The sequence below is a fragment of the Protomyctophum parallelum genome, assembly GCF_964188405.1.
Source record: "Protomyctophum parallelum genome assembly, chromosome: 15".
NCBI lineage: Eukaryota > Metazoa > Chordata > Actinopteri > Myctophiformes > Myctophidae > Protomyctophum > Protomyctophum parallelum.
The window spans coordinates 42,899,929-42,919,663 of NC_139710.1; the positions used below are offsets into that span (position 1 = coordinate 42,899,929).

Sequence of the window (19,735 nt, forward strand, 5' to 3'; positions counted from 1 at the left end):
ACAGAGGCCAGTTTCGAATTGCAGCCATCCGTAGGTGCCCTTTGAGAGCGGTTTTGAAGGAGTCAAGGGATTCACATGTCTTAATGACTGTTGGTAGGGCGTTCCACATTTTGGTGGCATAGGAGCGAAAATAATTTAGTCCCTTGTTTGTGCCGAATCTGGGTTGTACATGGTTTGTTGCACTCCCTCTGGTGTTGTGGGTGTGGACTTCGTTTACATTAAGGAAGTATTTAGACAGGTACATGGGTATCTTGGTGGTGTATCGAATCTTGTGGACCAGACCCATTGCAAGATGCTGTACTCTGTCGACGACCCTAAGCCATCCCAGCCTGTCAAAGTGGGCAGGGGTGAGGTGGGTTCGGGGGGTGAGGCCAAGTAGGAGCCTGACCAGTTTGTTTTGGGAGGTCTGGAGCCTTGTTTTAAGGGCCTTTGAGGTGCTGTGGTACCAAGAGGTGGATGCATAGTCAAAGAAACCTTGTACGAGGGCTCCTGTTAAGGTCTTCAAGGTGTTTTTGCTGACCAGTGAGGAGATCCTGTAAAGGAATCTTGTTCTTTGATTGACTTTTTTGATTACGTTGGTGGCCATTTTATCACCGGAAAGATTGGCCTCCAGGATGGAACCTGACCCCCTGATGACTCCAGTTCTGCCTCAAACCAGCGTCCAGGCCATCTATCTGGGGTCCAGGTTTCCAGACAGCATGTGCCTAGTCCCTTGCCCTGGTCTCCCTCCTCCGGACCCCCTCCACCCTCCCTGCTTCGTGTTCCTGATCTGCATTGTGGGACGTCTGGAAGCCGTCCCTTAAGAGGGGGGTACTGTCACAGTATGTGGCTCTGTGTTGCCATACTGTGGCTGTGTGTGGGCGTCGGCTTTCCTCCCAGCTTCCAGCCTTGGCACACCTGTCTGTGGTCACCTCATCGCACTCAATTGACACACAAAGACTGTCAACTGTGAGTGGACGACCCAATTAAGCATTACACTTGTTTACAACAGGGTCCACATTGTTCAATTCATCAAAACATTTAAAGACATACAAACATTTAGAGACATACAAATAGACATTTCTATGTAGCTAAAGAACAGAACAGGAATTCATCATATGGGAAGCAAAAAAGGGAAAAGATACAATATACAGTGAGGGAAAATGGGGTGGGGGGGTGGGGGGGATTCAGATTTTACAGAGGCCAGTTTCGAATTGCAGCCATCCGTAGGTGCCCTTTGAGAGCGGTTTTGAAGGAGTCAAGGGATTCACATGTCTTAATGACTGTTGGTAGGGCGTTCCACATTTTGGTGGCATAGGAGCGAAAATAATTTAGTCCCTTGTTTGTGCCGAATCTGGGTTGTACATGGTTTGTTGCACTCCCTCTGGTGTTGTGGGTGTGGACTTCGTTTACATTAAGGAAGTATTTAGACAGGTACATGGGTATCTTGGTGGTGTATCGAATCTTGTGGACCAGACCCATTGCAAGATGCTGTACTCTGTCGACGACCCTAAGCCATCCCAGCCTGTCAAAGTGGGCAGGGGTGAGGTGGGTTCGGGGGGTGAGGCCAAGTAGGAGCCTGACCAGTTTGTTTTGGGAGGTCTGGAGCCTTGTTTTAAGGGCCTTTGAGGTGCTGTGGTACCAAGAGGTGGATGCATAGTCAAAGAAACCTTGTACGAGGGCTCCTGTTAAGGTCTTCAAGGTGTTTTTGCTGACCAGTGAGGAGATCCTGTAAAGGAATCTTGTTCTTTGATTGACTTTTTTGATTACGTTGGTGGCCATTTTATCACCGGAAAGATTGGCCTCCAGGATGGAACCTGACCCCCTGATGACTCCAGTTCTGCCTCAAACCAGCGTCCAGGCCATCTATCTGGGGTCCAGGTTTCCAGACAGCATGTGCCTAGTCCCTTGCCCTGGTCTCCCTCCTCCGGACCCCCTCCACCCTCCCTGCTTCGTGTTCCTGATCTGCATTGTGGGACGTCTGGAAGCCGTCCCTTAAGAGGGGGGTACTGTCACAGTATGTGGCTCTGTGTTGCCATACTGTGGCTGTGTGTGGGCGTCGGCTTTCCTCCCAGCTTCCAGCCTTGGCACACCTGTCTGTGGTCACCTCATCGCACTCAATTGACACACAAAGACTGTCAACTGTGAGTGGACGACCCAATTAAGCATTACACTTGTTTACAACAGGGTCCACATTGTTCAATTCATCAAAACATTTAAAGACATACAAACATTTAGAGACATACAAATAGACATTTCTATGTAGCTAAAGAACAGAACAGGAATTCATCATATGGGAAGCAAAAAAGGGAAAAGATACAATATACAGTGAGGGAAAATGGGGTGGGGGGGTGGGGGGGTGGGGGGGATTCAGATTTTACAGAGGCCAGTTTCGAATTGCAGCCATCCGTAGGTGCCCTTTGAGAGCGGTTTTGAAGGAGTCAAGGGATTCACATGTCTTAATGACTGTTGGTAGGGCGTTCCACATTTTGGTGGCATAGGAGCGAAAATAATTTTGTCCCTTGTTTGTGCCGAATCTGGGTTGTACATGGTTTGTTGCACTCCCTCTGGTGTTGTGGGTGTGGACTTCGTTTACATTAAGGAAGTATTTAGACAGGTACATGGGTATCTTGGTGGTGTATCGAATCTTGTGGACCAGACCCATTGCAAGATGCTGTACTCTGTCGACGACCCTAAGCCATCCCAGCCTGTCAAAGTGGGCAGGGGTGAGGTGGGTTCGGGGGGTGAGGCCAAGTAGGAGCCTGACCAGTTTGTTTTGGGAGGTCTGGAGCCTTGTTTTAAGGGCCTTTGAGGTGCTGTGGTACCAAGAGGTGGATGCATAGTCAAAGAAACCTTGTACGAGGGCTCCTGTTAAGGTCTTCAAGGTGTTTTTGCTGACCAGTGAGGAGATCCTGTAAAGGAATCTTGTTCTTTGATTGACCTTTTTGATTACGTTGGTGGCCATTTTATCACCGGAAAGATTGGCCTCCAGGATGGAACCTAGGTAGGTAATTTGATCTTTTCGTGTGATAATATTGTCACCCACTCTAACCAAGAAGCCATCTGCCTTGCTGAGTTTACTATTTGATCCGAAGAGGATGGATTCAGTTTTTCCCAGGTGTAAGGATAGTTTGTTATCAGCGAGCCAGGTGCAGATTCTACCGAGTTCAGAGCTGAGGGTCTTTTCAACCTGCAGTTTGTTCCTGTCCGAGACCAGCAGTGCTGAGTCATCTGCGAACAGGAACAAGTTGCAGTCACAAGCTGAAGTCATGTCGTTAACATAAATTAGGAACAGTAAAGGCCCTAGTATGCTTCCTTGTGGGACGCCACAGCTCACTGGGAGGGGAGGGGACAGTGTTCCGTTCACCTCCACCATCTGTTCTCTCCCCTCCAGGTAGGATTGCATCCAGCTCACTGATGTGCTATCAAAACCAATAGCTTTAAGCTTGTTAACCAGTATGGAGTGGTTCACGGTGTCAAAAGCCTTTTGGAGGTCCAGCATGACCATGCCGCAGTATTTTCCAGCATCCACCTCGTGTTTGATGTGGTCGCTCAAATAGAGGAGGCATGTGTCAGTGGAGTGGGATGTTCTGAAACCAGATTGGAACTCGTACAGCAATTTATTAGTGGCAAGATACTTTTCAACCTGTTCATAGACTATTTTTTCCATCACTTTCGAGATGGAGCTTAGAATAGAAATAGGGCGGTAGTTGCCGGGTTCTAATTTACTCCCTTTTTTGTACAAGGGGGTTACTTTGGCCAGTTTAAAATCTTGGGGGACCTGTCCCTGTTTGATGGAGAGGTTAACTATGTGGGTGATGACTGGAGCTATGGAAAAGGCTGAGTCTCTGAGAAATTTGGAGGGAATATTGTCATGGCCAGTGGCCTTGTGGGGTTGGAGGGCACTCAGTTTTTTAAGTACCTCCTCGGTTGTTACCATTGCCATTTTAAAATCATCTTTACAAACACCAAGGTTTTTGTAGAAGGCTTTGATGTGCTCTACACCAAAACGCCCAGAGTGGGAGGGCAGTTTGCTAACCAGCTTTGTTGCAATGTTTGTAAAGAAGATGTTCAAGTGGTTGGCTACATCGAGTTTGTCAGTGATGAGGGTGTTATTCGATTTGATGTTTATGTTAGTAAACCTGGTTTTTAGTTTCCGACCACAGCCTAGTTGGTTGTTTAGTAACTTCCATAGCTCCCGAGGATTGTTTTTGATTTCTTCGGCTTTATCATTGATAAAGTTACATTTGGCTGATTTGGTCATGGCAATTACACCGTTTCTTAGCTTGTTACACTGGGCGTGTGTGTGTGAGAGACGCAACTTGGCCTGTTGTAGTGACAGTGCCTGTTCCGGATATTGAATCTAGGCTTCTTTACTTGTATCTCAATGTCATCATACAGTTTGCGTAATGCAATCACAGACATCTGTGGCCCTTTTAACTGGAGTCAGATTTAACAGTTTGTTCATGTTCATTCATTATTAGATATTTGCGCCCAAAACGACTGGTAAGCATTTTAATGGCATTGTCATAATTCTGGTCTGATAAAGCCAATCCCGCGACTACATAGCATAGAAATAGGGCTACATAGCCGCTGTGCCACTTAAGAATGACTTGTGTGGTGTGTGTTGTTTTGTTGACTTTCCCAATCCTAAAAGGAGTTTAGAGATAACCTTCCCCAATACTGTAGGCCTCGGGCTCAAATGGTTTGGAAGGAATCATATGGCTCCTCCCCATAAAGTCTGCCTCCCAAAACAAATTAATATAATTATGAATTAATATTATTTGCAAACGAAACAAACACACTTACGTCCAACGTCAAGCGTCAAGCAACCTGTCTGTTTACTACAACAACCGTGAGCCTTTGCGGTAGCATGTTGCCATTGCGCATGCGGGTTGCGCAGGTCTCCTCGTGATGACAGCAAATGACAGCTAGCTCTGTGTTCGCCACTGACTGCAGAGAGAAGCCCAATAGCCAAAGCCAGGGAGATACACCAACACCATCGTCTATACTGGAAACAGTTAGCTGTTCTTTGGGAAATCTGATGATCAGCAGCGTTTAAAGAAACTGTACAGCCAATAGACCATAGCTATACTCGGTAAGTTGTTAAATTAACTAAAACACGTCGCTGGCCTTCACCAGAGTACTGTGCAGTCTGTAACATTAGCCAAGCTAACGTAGCAATTTTAGCTTACCTTGTTTTTTTTAAGCTAGCTAACCTTAGCTATAGCTTGGTTAACGTTAGCAGGGTGATGTTAGGTTAGCCAGTTGACTCATCACCCAAACAACATAAGCCACCGCTTGTTTTCGATCGTCCCCAGCTTGGTTGACAGGCAGTACACAGATGTGCTATTAACATTTTCGGTGGTCTTCACCATGCATGGTAACGTTAATCTGACGTAGCAGTTGAGTTTGATTTGATATTCGTTTTAAAACCACCTCAGCAGCACATCAGCCACACTATAGCTGGCTAATGTTAAGTTAACTCAGCTCATTTCCTCTGAAGGGCTGACCTGGCACAATGGATACATTACTCATCACTGGTGGTGCTTAAATAAACTATATAACACGGATGATGAGGGGTATCCGATATAGGTTACTACCGCACAATGCTTTTTTTTTTTTAATCTTCGGAAAGTCATCGGATCATATGCACCCCTCTCCTGATTTAGGCGGGGCAGCGTGTGTTATGGTTTATGCTCACAGTCACACAAAGACGCATTACATTTACTTAAAGCCAACAACACTGGCATGATGTAGCCAAAAAAAGCCTAAATACAATGCTATAACAGTATTTCTGCTAACTTCAAATGATGACATGATGATGATCGTTACTATAATGGTACACGTCAAACATAAAACGAACAAAAAAAAACACATATTTTCTGACATCTCTTGCCAGATATTGTGCTAGTCTAAGCAAAGCTTCTGTTGTAGCTTGGGACCACTGTTTTCAATTCTTGAAAATTGTTATTATTTTTTAAAAGCTTGTTGGTGCTACTCATTGGTTGGTTGGCTGCTATACTATAGAGGGTATGCGTGTGACATCATCATCAAACCCAGAAGTTATGGGGAAATACCTACTGAGTGGCCTTGACAGCCCATACATCCAAACAGAAAAGTTATAGGCTATTTGATTGCATTAAACTACGTTAAACAATGTTAAACTCACTTTGCCACTCGATTTGCCATTCACTTTATGCATGCGCATACCTGTAGAGTGTAGACTAGCTTGCATTGCACCATGTTGGAGACTACATTGTTATCATGTCCCTCTCTGCAAATGTCATTGTTGGCTATTTTCTGCAGAACTTTGAGTATTGCATAAATATTTTTACCTGGAATTTTTTTTGTGTTATAATTCACTCTTCTTTGTAGGGAAAGCCGAACCATTGCTAGGGGTGCTCATTGCTTTGTTTGTAATGTTGTCATTTACTTATAGGAGCATGTCTTGGAGATCATTGAGCTCCATAAGTTTCAACTTAGCCATTTCTGATATATATGCAAATGCATATGTGCCATATATTAACTTTAGGTAACACTGTCTTCTCTGCACTTTTGTTCCCCTTTGAAGAGATTACTTTCTAATAACATGTCACTTCTACCACTTAAACCTTCCATTCCGACCATAGGCTGCTTTTTTCCCTCAACACCAAATCTGTATGTCAAAAATAGCAGATCTACAAACTCGCATCACACGTTGTGTCTTGTGTGACCTTGTAGATCTGCCATTTTAAAAAGTTGTCCCCCCCCCCCCCCCCCACCCCAGAATACGGATGCTGTGGTTTAAGTGGTTAAAGACAGACTAGTGCTTTTTTAATGGCGTCACATGCACACAGCACACACCGTCATAAGACAGGTTAGTTTTACCCTACTGATATGAGAGGAACCGCAGGTTCAGACATGGGCATTGGGCACGTTAAGCACATTACGGTTATTTTAAGGTTCACGGGTGTAGCCTGTTAATAGTAGGAAACATGTTTGTATAGGAAATTATTACAAGTTTTTATATTAATTTTTGGTTTTTATATAAATTTTAGTCAAATTGTAAATCTTAAGGAATGCCTTGAATTATAGGAGCTGAAACAAAAAAGTTTGCTTTGAACGAACTCAACGAAGTATCTTTATCTTCTTTGACGGTGGCTGAGGCATTCTTGTTGCGTGCAGCAGATGGGATACTGGCAGCAGCACAGTAATGCTGTGTTGCTTATATACCATGACAGTGTGAGGAGTGAGGACACATATTTGCACTCTATAAACCCGTCATGCAAAGTAGCCATTGCAGCTCATGAATTGAGGGGAACACGGTCTAGCGTGGCCGCACATGCATTTGCGTGGTTCTGCCCTAAAAAATGGCAACACTGTGGTGCACCCATGGTTAAAGGAGCAACAACTACGTTTTAGCCTGCACACACCTTCAAATGTCTTGGACTTGTATGCTGCTCCCATTCGCCTCATTTTAAGTATGTCAGGTAACCCACCCAGTCACATGACGAGCAGATAATGGCAAAGGAGTTGAAAGAGTCCATAGTGTTGGCAGCAGAGGGAGTTAGCACATTTGATTGGTCCTCTAATATGTTTTGATTGAAAAGGCCACTTCTCACCACTGATTCAGAATACAAACCTACTGGGAAGGCCTCTTTTAACTATTCCCCCAAATACTACATTCAAGCTGTTTATGTTGGGATATGGGCCATTCCCAATATTCTCCTATCGACATTGGTTTATATCGATTATCGGCCATAACAATTAATTATATTGGATACGGATTTCGATATCGGCCAGAAATGTCATATCATCATCCATCCCTACATATTTGTAGCTCAGGTCACATCTATGCTCTTTAATTGTGTGTACTAGGCTACGCAATCTTCTCAGAAGGTGATGTTATGGGAAGTGAAAATGGGACATTACCTCTGAAATATACTGTATATACCTACTGTATCAGTGTATAAGTGAAACCTGTGTGTGTGTGTGTGTGTGTGTGTGTGTGTACGCATGTGCGTGCGTGCGCCTACCTGCTCACGCATGTGCGTGCCTCCATGTGTGTGTGTGTGTGTGTGTGTACGCATGTGCATGCGCGCACCTGCTCACGCATGTGCGTGCCTCCATGTTGTGTGAAGCCGAAGAATGGCCAGTGGGTACTGGGTAGTGTACCAAACGACTTAGTTCAAAGCATTGCTTTGTGATTTTCAGCTGCATCATTTCATGACCCAGAAGTAGAAAATAAATAGTTGATCATTTCCATTTGATGGCTCTCCATATCTCGCATAACTCTGAAGGTTGAGAACTGTGCATTCCCACCCACCCTCTGTTGGCTGGTTTCTCTTCTGTTTTCTCTTCTGCTTTAGAGTTCCCTGCTGATTGATCTCGCTTTCAATTTAAATAAGGGGGCATACTTTTAGACCATATCTGTGATCTCTGACGTGTCGAGTCCTGCATGAATAAAAATTAAGCTTGATTTAATTCACCTGTTTGATTCCCATTGCTGTAAGTTCCTCCAAACATGGCTGATGTTGATTATATTACAGAACTACTCCGTTTTTAATCTCATTCAAGATGACATCCAGAGTCCACTAGTCCAGACAGGGTAGGGTATTACTCGTTTTAAACGTGATCCTCACGCTAAAATATGTATCTGAAAACATAATGGGTTAGAAATAAGCCACAAGCTTTGCTGCCCGTCTCTCTGTCAATTGCGCATTCAGTGTCACTCTCTAGATTCAAAAGTATATAATAGGGATCGACGGTTTATTGGCAACAGCGGATTATCGGTGCCGATATCGGAAATCATTGCAAAAATCGATTTTGAGGAACTGTTTTGTCACGTTTTATTTTTAATTCAGTTTATAAGAAATGCTAAGTGGGAGCTAATTATAATAATAGTTGCATTTGATAGAGCAAACATTTGAGGGTAATAGGGTATAGTATTTTTCTTTAAAATTTCAGTTCAATTCATAAGAAATTGTTAAATAATAAACTAATAATAATAAACTTTATTTGTATAGCACCTTTCATACATAAATGCAGCTCAAAGTGCTTCACAGGGCAGGACACAAAAATAAAAATAAAAATATAATACAATAAAACACAAGTAGTTAAAATGATAGAACAATGGCAAAGAACAAAATTGAATATAAGAACATAAAATAAATAAAAACTAATAAAAACACCACATGCAGCAAGTCAGTCAGGGCAGGGTAGGAACGTGCATAGTAAAACTCAACTAAAAGCAAGAGTGAAGAGGTGAGTCTTGGGTTGAGATTTAAAAATGTCTACAGAGGGTGCGTGTCTGAGCTCGAATGGAAGTTTATTCCAGGCTGTTGGGCCGTAGAAGCAAAAAGCTGCCTCACCATATTTCTTTGTGCACATTCTTTTAGGCACTTCAAGTAGGCCAGCATTGGAGGACCTGAGGGGGCGGTTAGGGACATATCTAGTAGTAGGTAGGCAGTCACGGAGGTACGGAGGTGCGAGACCATTGAGAGCTTTATAGACCAGTAAAAGAATTTTAAAATCAATCCTAAAAACAACCGGAAGCCAGTGCAGTGATGCCAAAACTGGAGTAATATGTTCTCTCATCTTAGTTCTAGTTAAAACTCTAGCTGCTGCATTTTGGACAAGTTGTAATCTGTCAGTCGTTTTCTTAGGCAGTCCTGAAAAGAGTGCATTGCAGTAAATATGCAGTAAATGCAGTAAATAGAAGCTCCCCGCACTTATAATTGTATTTTTCCCGTTTTGATACATATTCTTAAATGCATTTAAAGAATGCTGTTTTGTGTTACTGTAAACTTTGACAATTAAAAAAATATATAATATAATTTAAATTAATTAATATTGCTTTTTAATATCAGCTATCGGTCTCTTTGATTCTCCGAATCAAAGAGATCATCAGCTCTCACTGGACCGGTTTGCAGTCAAGTGTACGGTTGCTCGGATGAGGATCAGCGTCTCCATATCTGAGGCCATGATTCTCAGCAGGAAACTGATGGATTATGCAGTCCAAGTAGGTTATGAGACATTACCCCAGGTGAAGGAGTTTAAGTATCTCGGGGTCCTGTTCACGAATGAGGGGAGGACGGAGAAGGAGATCAGGCGGTGAATCGGAGCGGCAGGGGCGATATTGCAGTCGCTGTACCGCGCTGGAGAGGAATGTCTGGAGCTCTCTGGCCCCCGCGACCCGACTATGGATATGCGGTTGAAGATGAATGGATGGATGGTCTCTTTGATCACCACTAATAGGTATCAGCCATGAAAATTGGTTGATCCCTAGTATAAAATAATAATCAAAAATATACATATTGTCACTTTTATAAGGGATTTAAATGTTCAGCCTGTCTGGTTGTATTAGCCATGCCGTTATGATTGTCGTCTTGTTTCTTATAAATCATTTTGACACCGTGGACAGTTTTGTAATCTCTTCCCATTCACATCCCAGTATGATAGTATCCTAACTCCAGGGTTTGTGTACCATGTTATCCTACCACAAAGAGATTTCTGTGTGCCGAAATCGGCTGGAAATCATTTAAATTTCATGCGAACAGTCTTCTTTGAGTGTCCTGGCTATATATTTGGGAAAGAGTGTGAGTGCGTGTGCGCCTTGTATGAAGTGGACATGGACATCATGATGATGAGTTTGATTGGATTCTATGTATCATTTAAAATCCTGAATGTGTACAAAACACTGTACTGTACAGGAAACGGGACTTTTTAACATTTATGTTTTTTGATTTACATAATCTGCTATATTGAATCTCCAGTGCCCATGGTACTTCGTACTGCACATTTATTTCTTACCTGAAAAGAGCCTATGGAAAACATTTTGTTTTTAATCTTTGCATTGGTTTAAAATGTATGTAATCTAATCTATTAGGGGTGTAACGATACATTTTAACAGCGATACGATACGTATCACGAATTTCACGATACATGGTTGACGATACAATACATGGGCGATTAAATCTATGGCAAAATGTCCTGGTTTCTGTTTGTTTCCATAGACTAGGCTAGTGACAGGGCTCTAGAGATGGCAAGGTTGGTCTGTCAATGTGTCCAACATTTTGGTCCCAAACTAGATATACTATATAGACTGGATTGCAATGGAATTGCCTGTGTCCCGATTCCCTTCATGCCCCCTGGGGATGAACCCTACTGATTTTAGTGACCAAATCCATGGCCTCATTATGGTGTGACAAGGCTCAATTGGTATTACAATTCAAGCAACTTTGCAGGCAATTGGATCAGTATTCATTCAGCCGATAAGGGATGCACATTGCACACCCCAGCCATTCTCAATGGAGATCTTCCAGACAAATGTCTTAAAATGGAAAAAAGAAGAGATATTTGGGTCTGGTCTGCTATGTTAGGCAGACCAGGTGGTGGATTAACCCTACTGATTTGCTGAATACCAAACGCTCTGCTCGCCCCAAAACACAGTTGCCCAGGTGCAAACATAGTGTCCTCGAAGTGGTCTACTCTCTACCTGGTATTTATTATTCCTAAACGTAACATCAGTAGACTATGCCTAAACCTAACCTTATTCCTAAACTTAACCTCAGTAAAATGGTGCCAAAACCTAACCCCAGTAGAACTATACCTAACCCTAAACGTATTTCTAATCTTATCCTCCGTAAAACGAATACAAGAATTGCCCCGGCTTGCGGTCGGTGGGAAAAAATATCGCAGAGTGTGTTTTGGGATGAGCCTTCTGGTTACCGATTTGCTTGCAGGGCCTTAAGACTCTATTTTTGTCCATTCTAAACCCTTTATCCCTAAACTACTTTGCCCTATTTATACTATTTTGAAAAACATTTTTGTTTCTACAAGCTCACAACGTGTCGATGTAGGCTATTTTATCTATTCAACAATGTTTTTCAAAATAGTGAAAAAAGGCAAAGTAGTTTAGGGATAAGGGGTTTAGCATGGACGAAATTAGAGCCCTTGGTCTGGTTTTGCATAAGGTCCTGTCATTCTGTGTTCCCACTTCATCCGACTGTTTTGTCTCTTCCTGTACTCCAGTTCTTTGCCTCTCTGCCTGCCTGAGCTGGTGAAGATGGTGAAGCCAGACATCCACACTCTGGCCCACCACCTGAAGCAGGAGCGACTGTATGTGGCCTCTGAAAAGCAGCTGATCCAGCGGCTCAATGGCGATGTGCTGAAGACTGCGGAGAGGCTATACCGGGCCGCCTGGATCGCCAAGCAGCAGAGGATCAACCTCGACCGCCTCATTCTCACCAGGTCTGACATATGTTCACATTGAGTAATACAAGTACAGTAGATGATCATAGTGACTTAACCTAACTGACCAAACCAACTAGCCTAACTTAGCTAGATTCTGTCTACTACCAGAGGAAAGGGAATGGTCATTGAATGATAATAAGGCACCCCTTATGACAACAGACACAGCTTTTTATTCATATTGAAGTGAAGAGTATAGGACTCTACTAAAGAAAGGTTATATTTAGTTTTTATCCATTAGGGCTACAAGAATGACAAAAATCAAGTTTGTTTGATATAACAACTACCGTAGTAGCAGATTTTGAGGAAATCCACCATACCAGCATTGATATTTGTAGTGTTCTGAATACATAATCTTACCGATCAGTCACTAATTAGATATAGCTCACAATTACATATTCATGTTAACTTGTAAAACTGTACCTATTTATTTGAGTACTAAAAAAGCACTATATGGAAGCGCTATATTTATGGAAGCTAAACTCAATATATTAATTTAGCTGTAGACACACTAAAGGTCCCTGCACACTGCTGCGTTTTTCGGATTTTTAGCTGTGTTTTTTTTCCGGTTTTCCGAAAATCACGTCCAGTCTGCAAGGACTTTAACTGTTAACTAACAGGTTGATTACACATCCACAAAGTAGCAAAGTCAGGAAGAGAAAAGTACAAACCCACTCTGGAGTGATTAATGAAATGGTGGACTTAAGTTCACATCCAAAAACTGAAGACATCTTATTTACTTGATGTGACTGTCTGATGTAATGTTTTTATTTTTAATTGCATAAGTCTTGGTCTAAATATAAACTAGAAGCACCAGACCACAGCTTAGATCAGTTGTCCTGAAGGAAAGCTGCCGAGTCAGAAGGAGCTCTTTGATCAGTCAGCATGTGGTTCACTGTGGTGTCAGTTTAACTGAAGATCAGCAGGCCGAGCCTTGTGTAGCTCTGTGAAAACATCCTGCTAGGGCTGTGCTGAGCCTTATTCTCCAATAATAATGTAACATCCTTATACTAACAGTGCGGAAGCTTCTCCTGCTGAATGCTGCCAACATGCGAAAGTTCTGGAGGACACACAGTTTATTGATGGCTACAAGACTCTGGGCTTCCAGGAGAGCATATATGGCGAGTTCCTGGCTAGGTTGAGGGAGAACCCCAGACTCGTGGCATCCTGCCTGGTTGCCGGAGAGAGGTTGAACCAGGAGCACACCCAGGGTGTCATCCATACAGTGTTCACATCACTCTATGGCAACTGTATTATGCAAGAGGATGAGAGCTACCTGCTACAGGTGAGGACCCTGCTTACTGCTCACTACGCTTTTTTTCGTATGACAAACATTATCTAAGTCGATGCGAGGTGCATTAACACTTTTTGAAGTTGGAAATGTGTCATCCTGCTGGATTCTGTCTCGTCTTAGCCTGATGTGTGCGTTTTCCGTCCGTTTCTAGGTTCTGCGGTATCTGATTGAGTTTGAGCTGAAGGAGAGCGACAACCCTCGGCGTCTGCTGCGGCGCGGGACCTGTGCCTTTAGCATCCTGTTCAAGCTTTTCTCCGAGGGCCTGTACTCGGCCAAGCTCTTCCTCACCGCCACCCTCCACGAGCCCATCATGCAGCTGCTGGTGGAGGACGAGGACCACCTGGAGACGGACCCGTCCAAGGTCACCGAGCGCCTCACGCCGGCCCAGCAGGCGCGCTACGGGGAGAAGGGCTCCGACGCCTACAGGCAGTGGGTGCAGGCGGCCGTGGAGGCCAACGAGGCCAAGCTCGTAACCCTCGTCAACAAGTTCATCGGCTACCTGAAGCAGAACACCTATTGCTTTCCTCACAGCCTGCGCTGGATCGTGTCGCAGATGTACAAGACTCTGTCGTGTGTAGAGAGCCTGGAGGTGGGCGAGGTGCGCACCATGTGCACGGACCTCCTGCTGACGTGCTTCATCTGCCCGGCTATAGTCAACCCTGAGCAGTACGGGATCATCTCAGACGCCCCCATCAACGAAGTGGCCCGCTTCAACCTCATGCAGGTCTGTTGCGGGAGCGACTGCATGACTACGTTAATGCACACGGCCTCATTTGTCATGGAATAAGTTATTAAATAACTTTAATCACAGAGGCAAAAACAGGGCAGGGCAACACAGGAACATGTGTCTTCAATAATAATGTGTTGTCCTTTGAGTACAGATATGAATGGATAATTTAACCTCTAATGTATACTTCTGTTGTTGCCTAAATTGAATTGAATACAATTGCAAACGAAATGCAAGATGTCCAATACACTATTCCTTTTGTCTTATACTGTAGGTTGGGCAACTTCTGCAACAGTTGGCAATGGCTGATGATGACGGAGACCCCAGGAGGAAGAGCAGTTTGTCCAAATTTGATAAAGTGAGCACCACGCATAAAAAATGTCCTTCTGTTTAAAATATTGAACCCGTTCAGTGTTTGTAATTATGCATGATATTGACAACTCCTTTCAGTATGTTGTCCTTGTGGGTTGTGTCTCCAGAGTTGTGTAGCAGCCTTTTTGGACGTGGTGATTGGTGGGAGAGCTGTGGAGACTCCGCCCATGTCGTCGATGAACTTACTTGAAGGCCTCAGCAGGACTGTGGTGTATATGTCACATAATCAGCTGCTTTATCTGGTAGGTGACACACACTGCTGTTTAGCACTTGGAAACAAATACAATACTAGCAGTGGTGGAAAAAGTACTCTGTTGTTTTACTTCAGTAAAAGTATCAATACTGCACTATAGAAATACTCCGGAATAAGTCAGGAATTTACTTGAGTAAAAGTACAGGCATCAAAATGTACTTGCAGTACAAAAAGTAAAAGTACTCATTATGCAGAATGTCCCATTTCAAGTTTTCAAATGTTTTGAAAATAGCAGATCTACGATTATATGACATTTATATGTAGGCATATTATTTTCCTTTGGTATGTTTTGTATCCGTGTGTCACATATATTGTAAGTATACCCTGAAATCTAAATAGAAAAACAAAAAGCAGATCTACAAGCTCACAATGCGTTGCATTGTAAGCACATATTGTGTAGTGTAGTGTAGTGTAGTGGAGAAAAAGTACAATATTTGCCTGAGATGTAGTGCAGTAGAAGTAAAAGTATTGGACATTTTGGAAATACTCAAGTAAAATAGCTACTTGAATGTTTATTTTCAGTTATATGTTGAAACAGCCCCCCTATATGTTGAAACAGCCCGGGTCCATTCCAAACATCCAAATATTGTGCTCATGAGCTTAAGGCAGTACTAGATTTCAACCAGTAGGTGTCTCCTACCTGATATTTCTCAATGGAAGAGTATGGAGACCGCCTCCAACCACTACAGATGTGTTAGTTATTATATTGCATTAATGTATGTTGTAATGTACCATATAGATTTGTTAAAATAAGCTCCAATTGCAGTTTCAATATCTTGTGCTACATGCCAACATCTGCAGTGGTTGGAATTGTAGACAGGGTGTGTACTGTATATAGAAAGATCAAATGGTTCCAAATATTTGTGGCTTCAAGGTAACTCAAGCATATCCAATCTCATCTTAAATCGGTGACAAACCAGTTCTACTGCTACAGAGTAGGAGCTGGTCGTGTATAAACTTGTTTGTCTAGAAAGAGAGACTATAGACAGACACATTCAGAGACGGGTCCCCTGGTCACAGCGAACGTATTTCCTGACATATCTGCACTGTACACAGTCGGCTCTTCTACTACATTGAATGGTAGAGTGACTGATGTTAGCTCAAACGTTACTCTTTTACCTGCTTTTTACAAACATTAACTTTGCAAAGATGCCCAGAACATCGGGATGAACCTGTGTAGTTTATGGCTGCTCCAACAGTAGTGGCAAAATTCAACTTTGGAGAGAAACAGAATGTCAAGATACAAGGCTGCTGTACTTTATACCTCATACTTTAAATGCTTAGTATGAGGTATAAAGTACAGCAGCCTTGTGTTCATACAACAGTATTGGGTATTGGGTAAGATCGTTCACTGCTTCGTCTCAGGCATTACTCTATGGCTCTGGTCTCAGCCACCGCGGTATATTGTTTTGACATTCCGTTTCTCTCCAAAGTTGAATTTTGCCCCTCTGTTGGAGCAGCCATAAACCGTACCATACCTAAAACCATACCATAACTACACCGGTTCATCCCGATGTTCTGGGCATCTTTGCAAAGTTAGTGTTCGTAAAAAGCAGGTAAAAGAGTAACGTTTGAGCAGACTAACATCAGTCACTCTACCATTCAATGTAGTAGAAGAGCTGACTGTGTACAGCGCAGATATGTCGTCTCCGCCTACAGGAAACACGTTGGCTGTGACCAGGGGACCCGTGTTTATAACCCCACATGCATCTTTGGAAGACTGCTGTTGACTTCCCATAATTGATAAGCTGTAAATGTGACAGAGGCAGTGAAAAGATCTTGGAAGCCTTTTTTTTTATTTATCGCATGACCTTTGCACTTTGACATATAGCACCATCATTTGAGTGAAAAGTGTCATGCGACCGAAGGGCCATGTGATGAAATATAAAGAACTCATGTCTTCCACGTCCCTTTGTTCAGGTGGACTTTGTGCGTGGTGTCATGGCGTCAGGAGACCACCTTCGGGAGGAGGAGCACATGATGTTGGAGACCCAGCTTGCCAATGTGCCCCAGTCCCGAGACGTGAAGAGCAACAGCTTGGAACTCACACCATCCAACACGCCCCAGCTCTCCCCCGCAACCACCCCGGCCAACAAAAAGAACAGACTGCCCATAGGTTAGCTCTACACATCTTCTCAAGTGGTTATTTCACGTTTTCTAGACACTTGGGCTCTCACAATGCATTATTAATGTTCTGGATGTGATGCAACTTCTCTGTAATATTTCCGGATGTGAGAATTCGAGGTCCAGTGTGTACGTTACTGATTATAGAATGTGCAACTAGAAGCAGAAACCAGAACTGTTATATATTTCCTCTAATGAGGAATAAAATAAACAAGTTGAGCCGAGCGGTGATGGCTACTGATAGGCTCTTGTTTTGCAGGAAGCTAATGAGCTTCTTCTCAGCTTGTTATAAAGATAATTAGCATGGCCTGGATTGGAGCTCAATTACAGAAATGACAACCAATTAAATTACCAAATATAAATGAACTCACTTTAATTGGAGTGGATGGAAAGATGCATAGACTACCGTCATTAGCATTTCTAAGACAAATGACGCAGCAGCAACTCCCCCTCTATTAGAAAATAACCGCTCATACGTGCTAGTCTGACATACTCTTAAAATACATGAAATCTGAATTTATAATTCAAGCACATTGTATTCTTTCTTTCTCTCAATCTCCTCAACTCTTTCTCCCTTCTTTCCCCACTTTTTCTTTTTGCTGCCAACGACCAGGACAACACTTAGCTGCTATAACATCCTGGGACCCCACAACAACCACCTTGTCTGCTCACATTCCATTAGTAACCCCTTTTGGTGGGTAGCCCATAATCCCTGTTGGAGACGTGTGGAGAAAATTAAAACCATACGTTTATTTTTGTCTGTCATCAACTGGTGTGCTCTCATTCAGCAATAGCCCATAGCTTTGCTTGAACTCACCCTGCTGCTTCACCAGCACTGCTAGCCTAGCATACTTTCTGTCCATGTGCCTGCCTTGCCCTCCTCTCCACACTCTGCTTTTTAACATCTTCTCATTTTAACGTTTGCCTTTTGCTTTCTCATACAGCTGAATATGGCTATTCATTTCCAGGTAGAGTTGAAGAAAATGTATTTATTTAAATGTATAGCTCCGTACTGGTTAGTTGTAATTGTAAAGCTTAATTATTTAAACTTTGTCACACGCCTGCCTTGTATGACAGAAAAGAGATATTTATGTGTAATAACAAGTATAAATGTCAACCGGCCAATTCAAAAATGTATTTTTTGACATACGACATGGTCGTGTACTGTGGTGGAATTTGCATACTAAGTATAAACAAGCCTTAGTTTAGAGCCTAGGTTAAAATGCAAGAAAACACCAATGTAAAGACCACTCATAATGATGGAGAGCCCATGATGTCGTGGGGTGTTGTCTGGTATGGCTTCTATCATTTCATCCTCTGCAGGGCGAGCTAAAGCTAATCAAATCGTCAGGGCCATCCGTCTCTGTGATGGTGTGGTTTCGGATGCAGTTTCAGGAGCTCCTGTGACTGCTCAATTGGGTTTATGTTGTGGAAGGCCTCACTAAAGCCAAAGTCATCGTGTCAAGTCAACACTCCAAGGCATTATACCAGTTATCCTGAAAAACACCACTTCTATTAAAATGACATGCGCGATAAAGGTCATCACAGAATAATGCTAGTCGTGATGAGCCTTTGTGAGGCCCTTTAAAGATGACTACATTGATTCAGTACCTGGCATCACACCGGTCCATCAGAATCCCTCATTTTAATAGGACTTTCATATTGGTGTTCTCGCACTTGTGACACTAGGGCTGGACGGTATGGAGTCAATTTAATATCCTTGTAGAATTTAGAAGCACTGATAGATGGTAATGGTATATATCACATTCGGTATGTAACTTTTTCTTACAATTTTTAAATATTGCAAATGCTTCAGAAGGACTTGGTAAAGCACTGTGACTGGTATGGCTGCTGTGCAGTTGTCATTATTGTATTACTTCACATATTTCACATAGAACACCACCATTTTCGGTTCCAACATTTTCAAAAAACAGCTAAAATAGCAAATCCGCAAGCTCACGTGTTGTGATGTGAAGGTTTGTAAACTTGCAGATCGGCTATTTTGTGTGACACCGTCGTATGACAGTATAAAAGTGATTAACCCATTCTGACCTGAGATCAGATTCTATAAACGTCTTCTACATCCTGACAGTTTTCTGATAAAGCTATCTTTCTATGTCAGTCGTTCTTCGATTTTTCAAAAATAGCAGACCTACAAGCTCGTATCGCGCCACTCGGTGGCGCGATATGAGCTTGTAGATCTGCTATTTTTCAATAGCTAAAGCATAACATGATGCTAACACCAAAATGGGTTCCCGTTCAGAATGGGTTAAGAACGTTTGTGCTGCGAAACTGCAAAAAATGGGAAACGAGTAACTGTCTTCTCTAAAAACACACTACAATAAAACCAAGCTCCAGAAAGCTGCTTCTACCTTTTTATATTGTATTCCATTTATACCGTCCACCCCTATTTGTCACTATTCTGTAGAATAGATGAAGCCTAATAGTTTCCTTAACTCATTATAGCTCATTATAACCATTAGAGCAGCATAACAACTAGCCTCAGCGTAGTTGGACTTGGCAGTTAGCAGCCATCATTGCAATGGCATGTGTTGTTGGCCATATGGAGAGGGTGCGTCAGAAGATCTAGCATGCACGTGTGACAGAAATGTCAGAGAAGCAATACTAAGGATGCTGAATACAGCATAACGGCATAGTAATACTGTACATGATGATAACCTTCTTGGTAAGATTGGATGTAGGAAAAAACAAATGTTCAGTTTCAGTATTCAACTCTGTCATTTAGTATTTA

General features: G+C 42.8%; 1 protein-coding gene across 5 annotated transcripts in view; it reads left to right on the top strand.

Moving 5' to 3' along the window:
* Positions 1 to 4,916: 4,916 nt before the first annotated feature.
* Positions 4,917 to 19,735, top strand: part of gapvd1 (GTPase activating protein and VPS9 domains 1) — a 38,736-nt gene continuing 23,917 nt past the window's right edge. For 2 of the 5 annotated variants that reach the window (XM_083784973.1, XM_083784972.1), the window contains exons 1-8: positions 4,917 to 5,077; positions 11,995 to 12,213; positions 13,231 to 13,498; positions 13,659 to 14,231; positions 14,509 to 14,592; positions 14,714 to 14,848; positions 16,780 to 16,975; positions 17,597 to 17,677. In XM_083784973.1, the coding sequence (XP_083641099.1) occupies positions 12,029 to 12,213; positions 13,231 to 13,498; positions 13,659 to 14,231; positions 14,509 to 14,592; positions 14,714 to 14,848; positions 16,780 to 16,975; positions 17,597 to 17,677 (1,522 nt within the window). In that variant the 5' untranslated portion in view covers positions 4,917 to 5,077; positions 11,995 to 12,028. The remainder of the gene's footprint in view (positions 5,078 to 11,994; positions 12,214 to 13,230; positions 13,499 to 13,658; positions 14,232 to 14,508; positions 14,593 to 14,713; positions 14,849 to 16,779; positions 16,976 to 17,596; positions 17,678 to 19,735) is intronic. The other 3 variants (XM_083784974.1, XM_083784975.1, XM_083784971.1) reach the window with 2 other exon arrangements.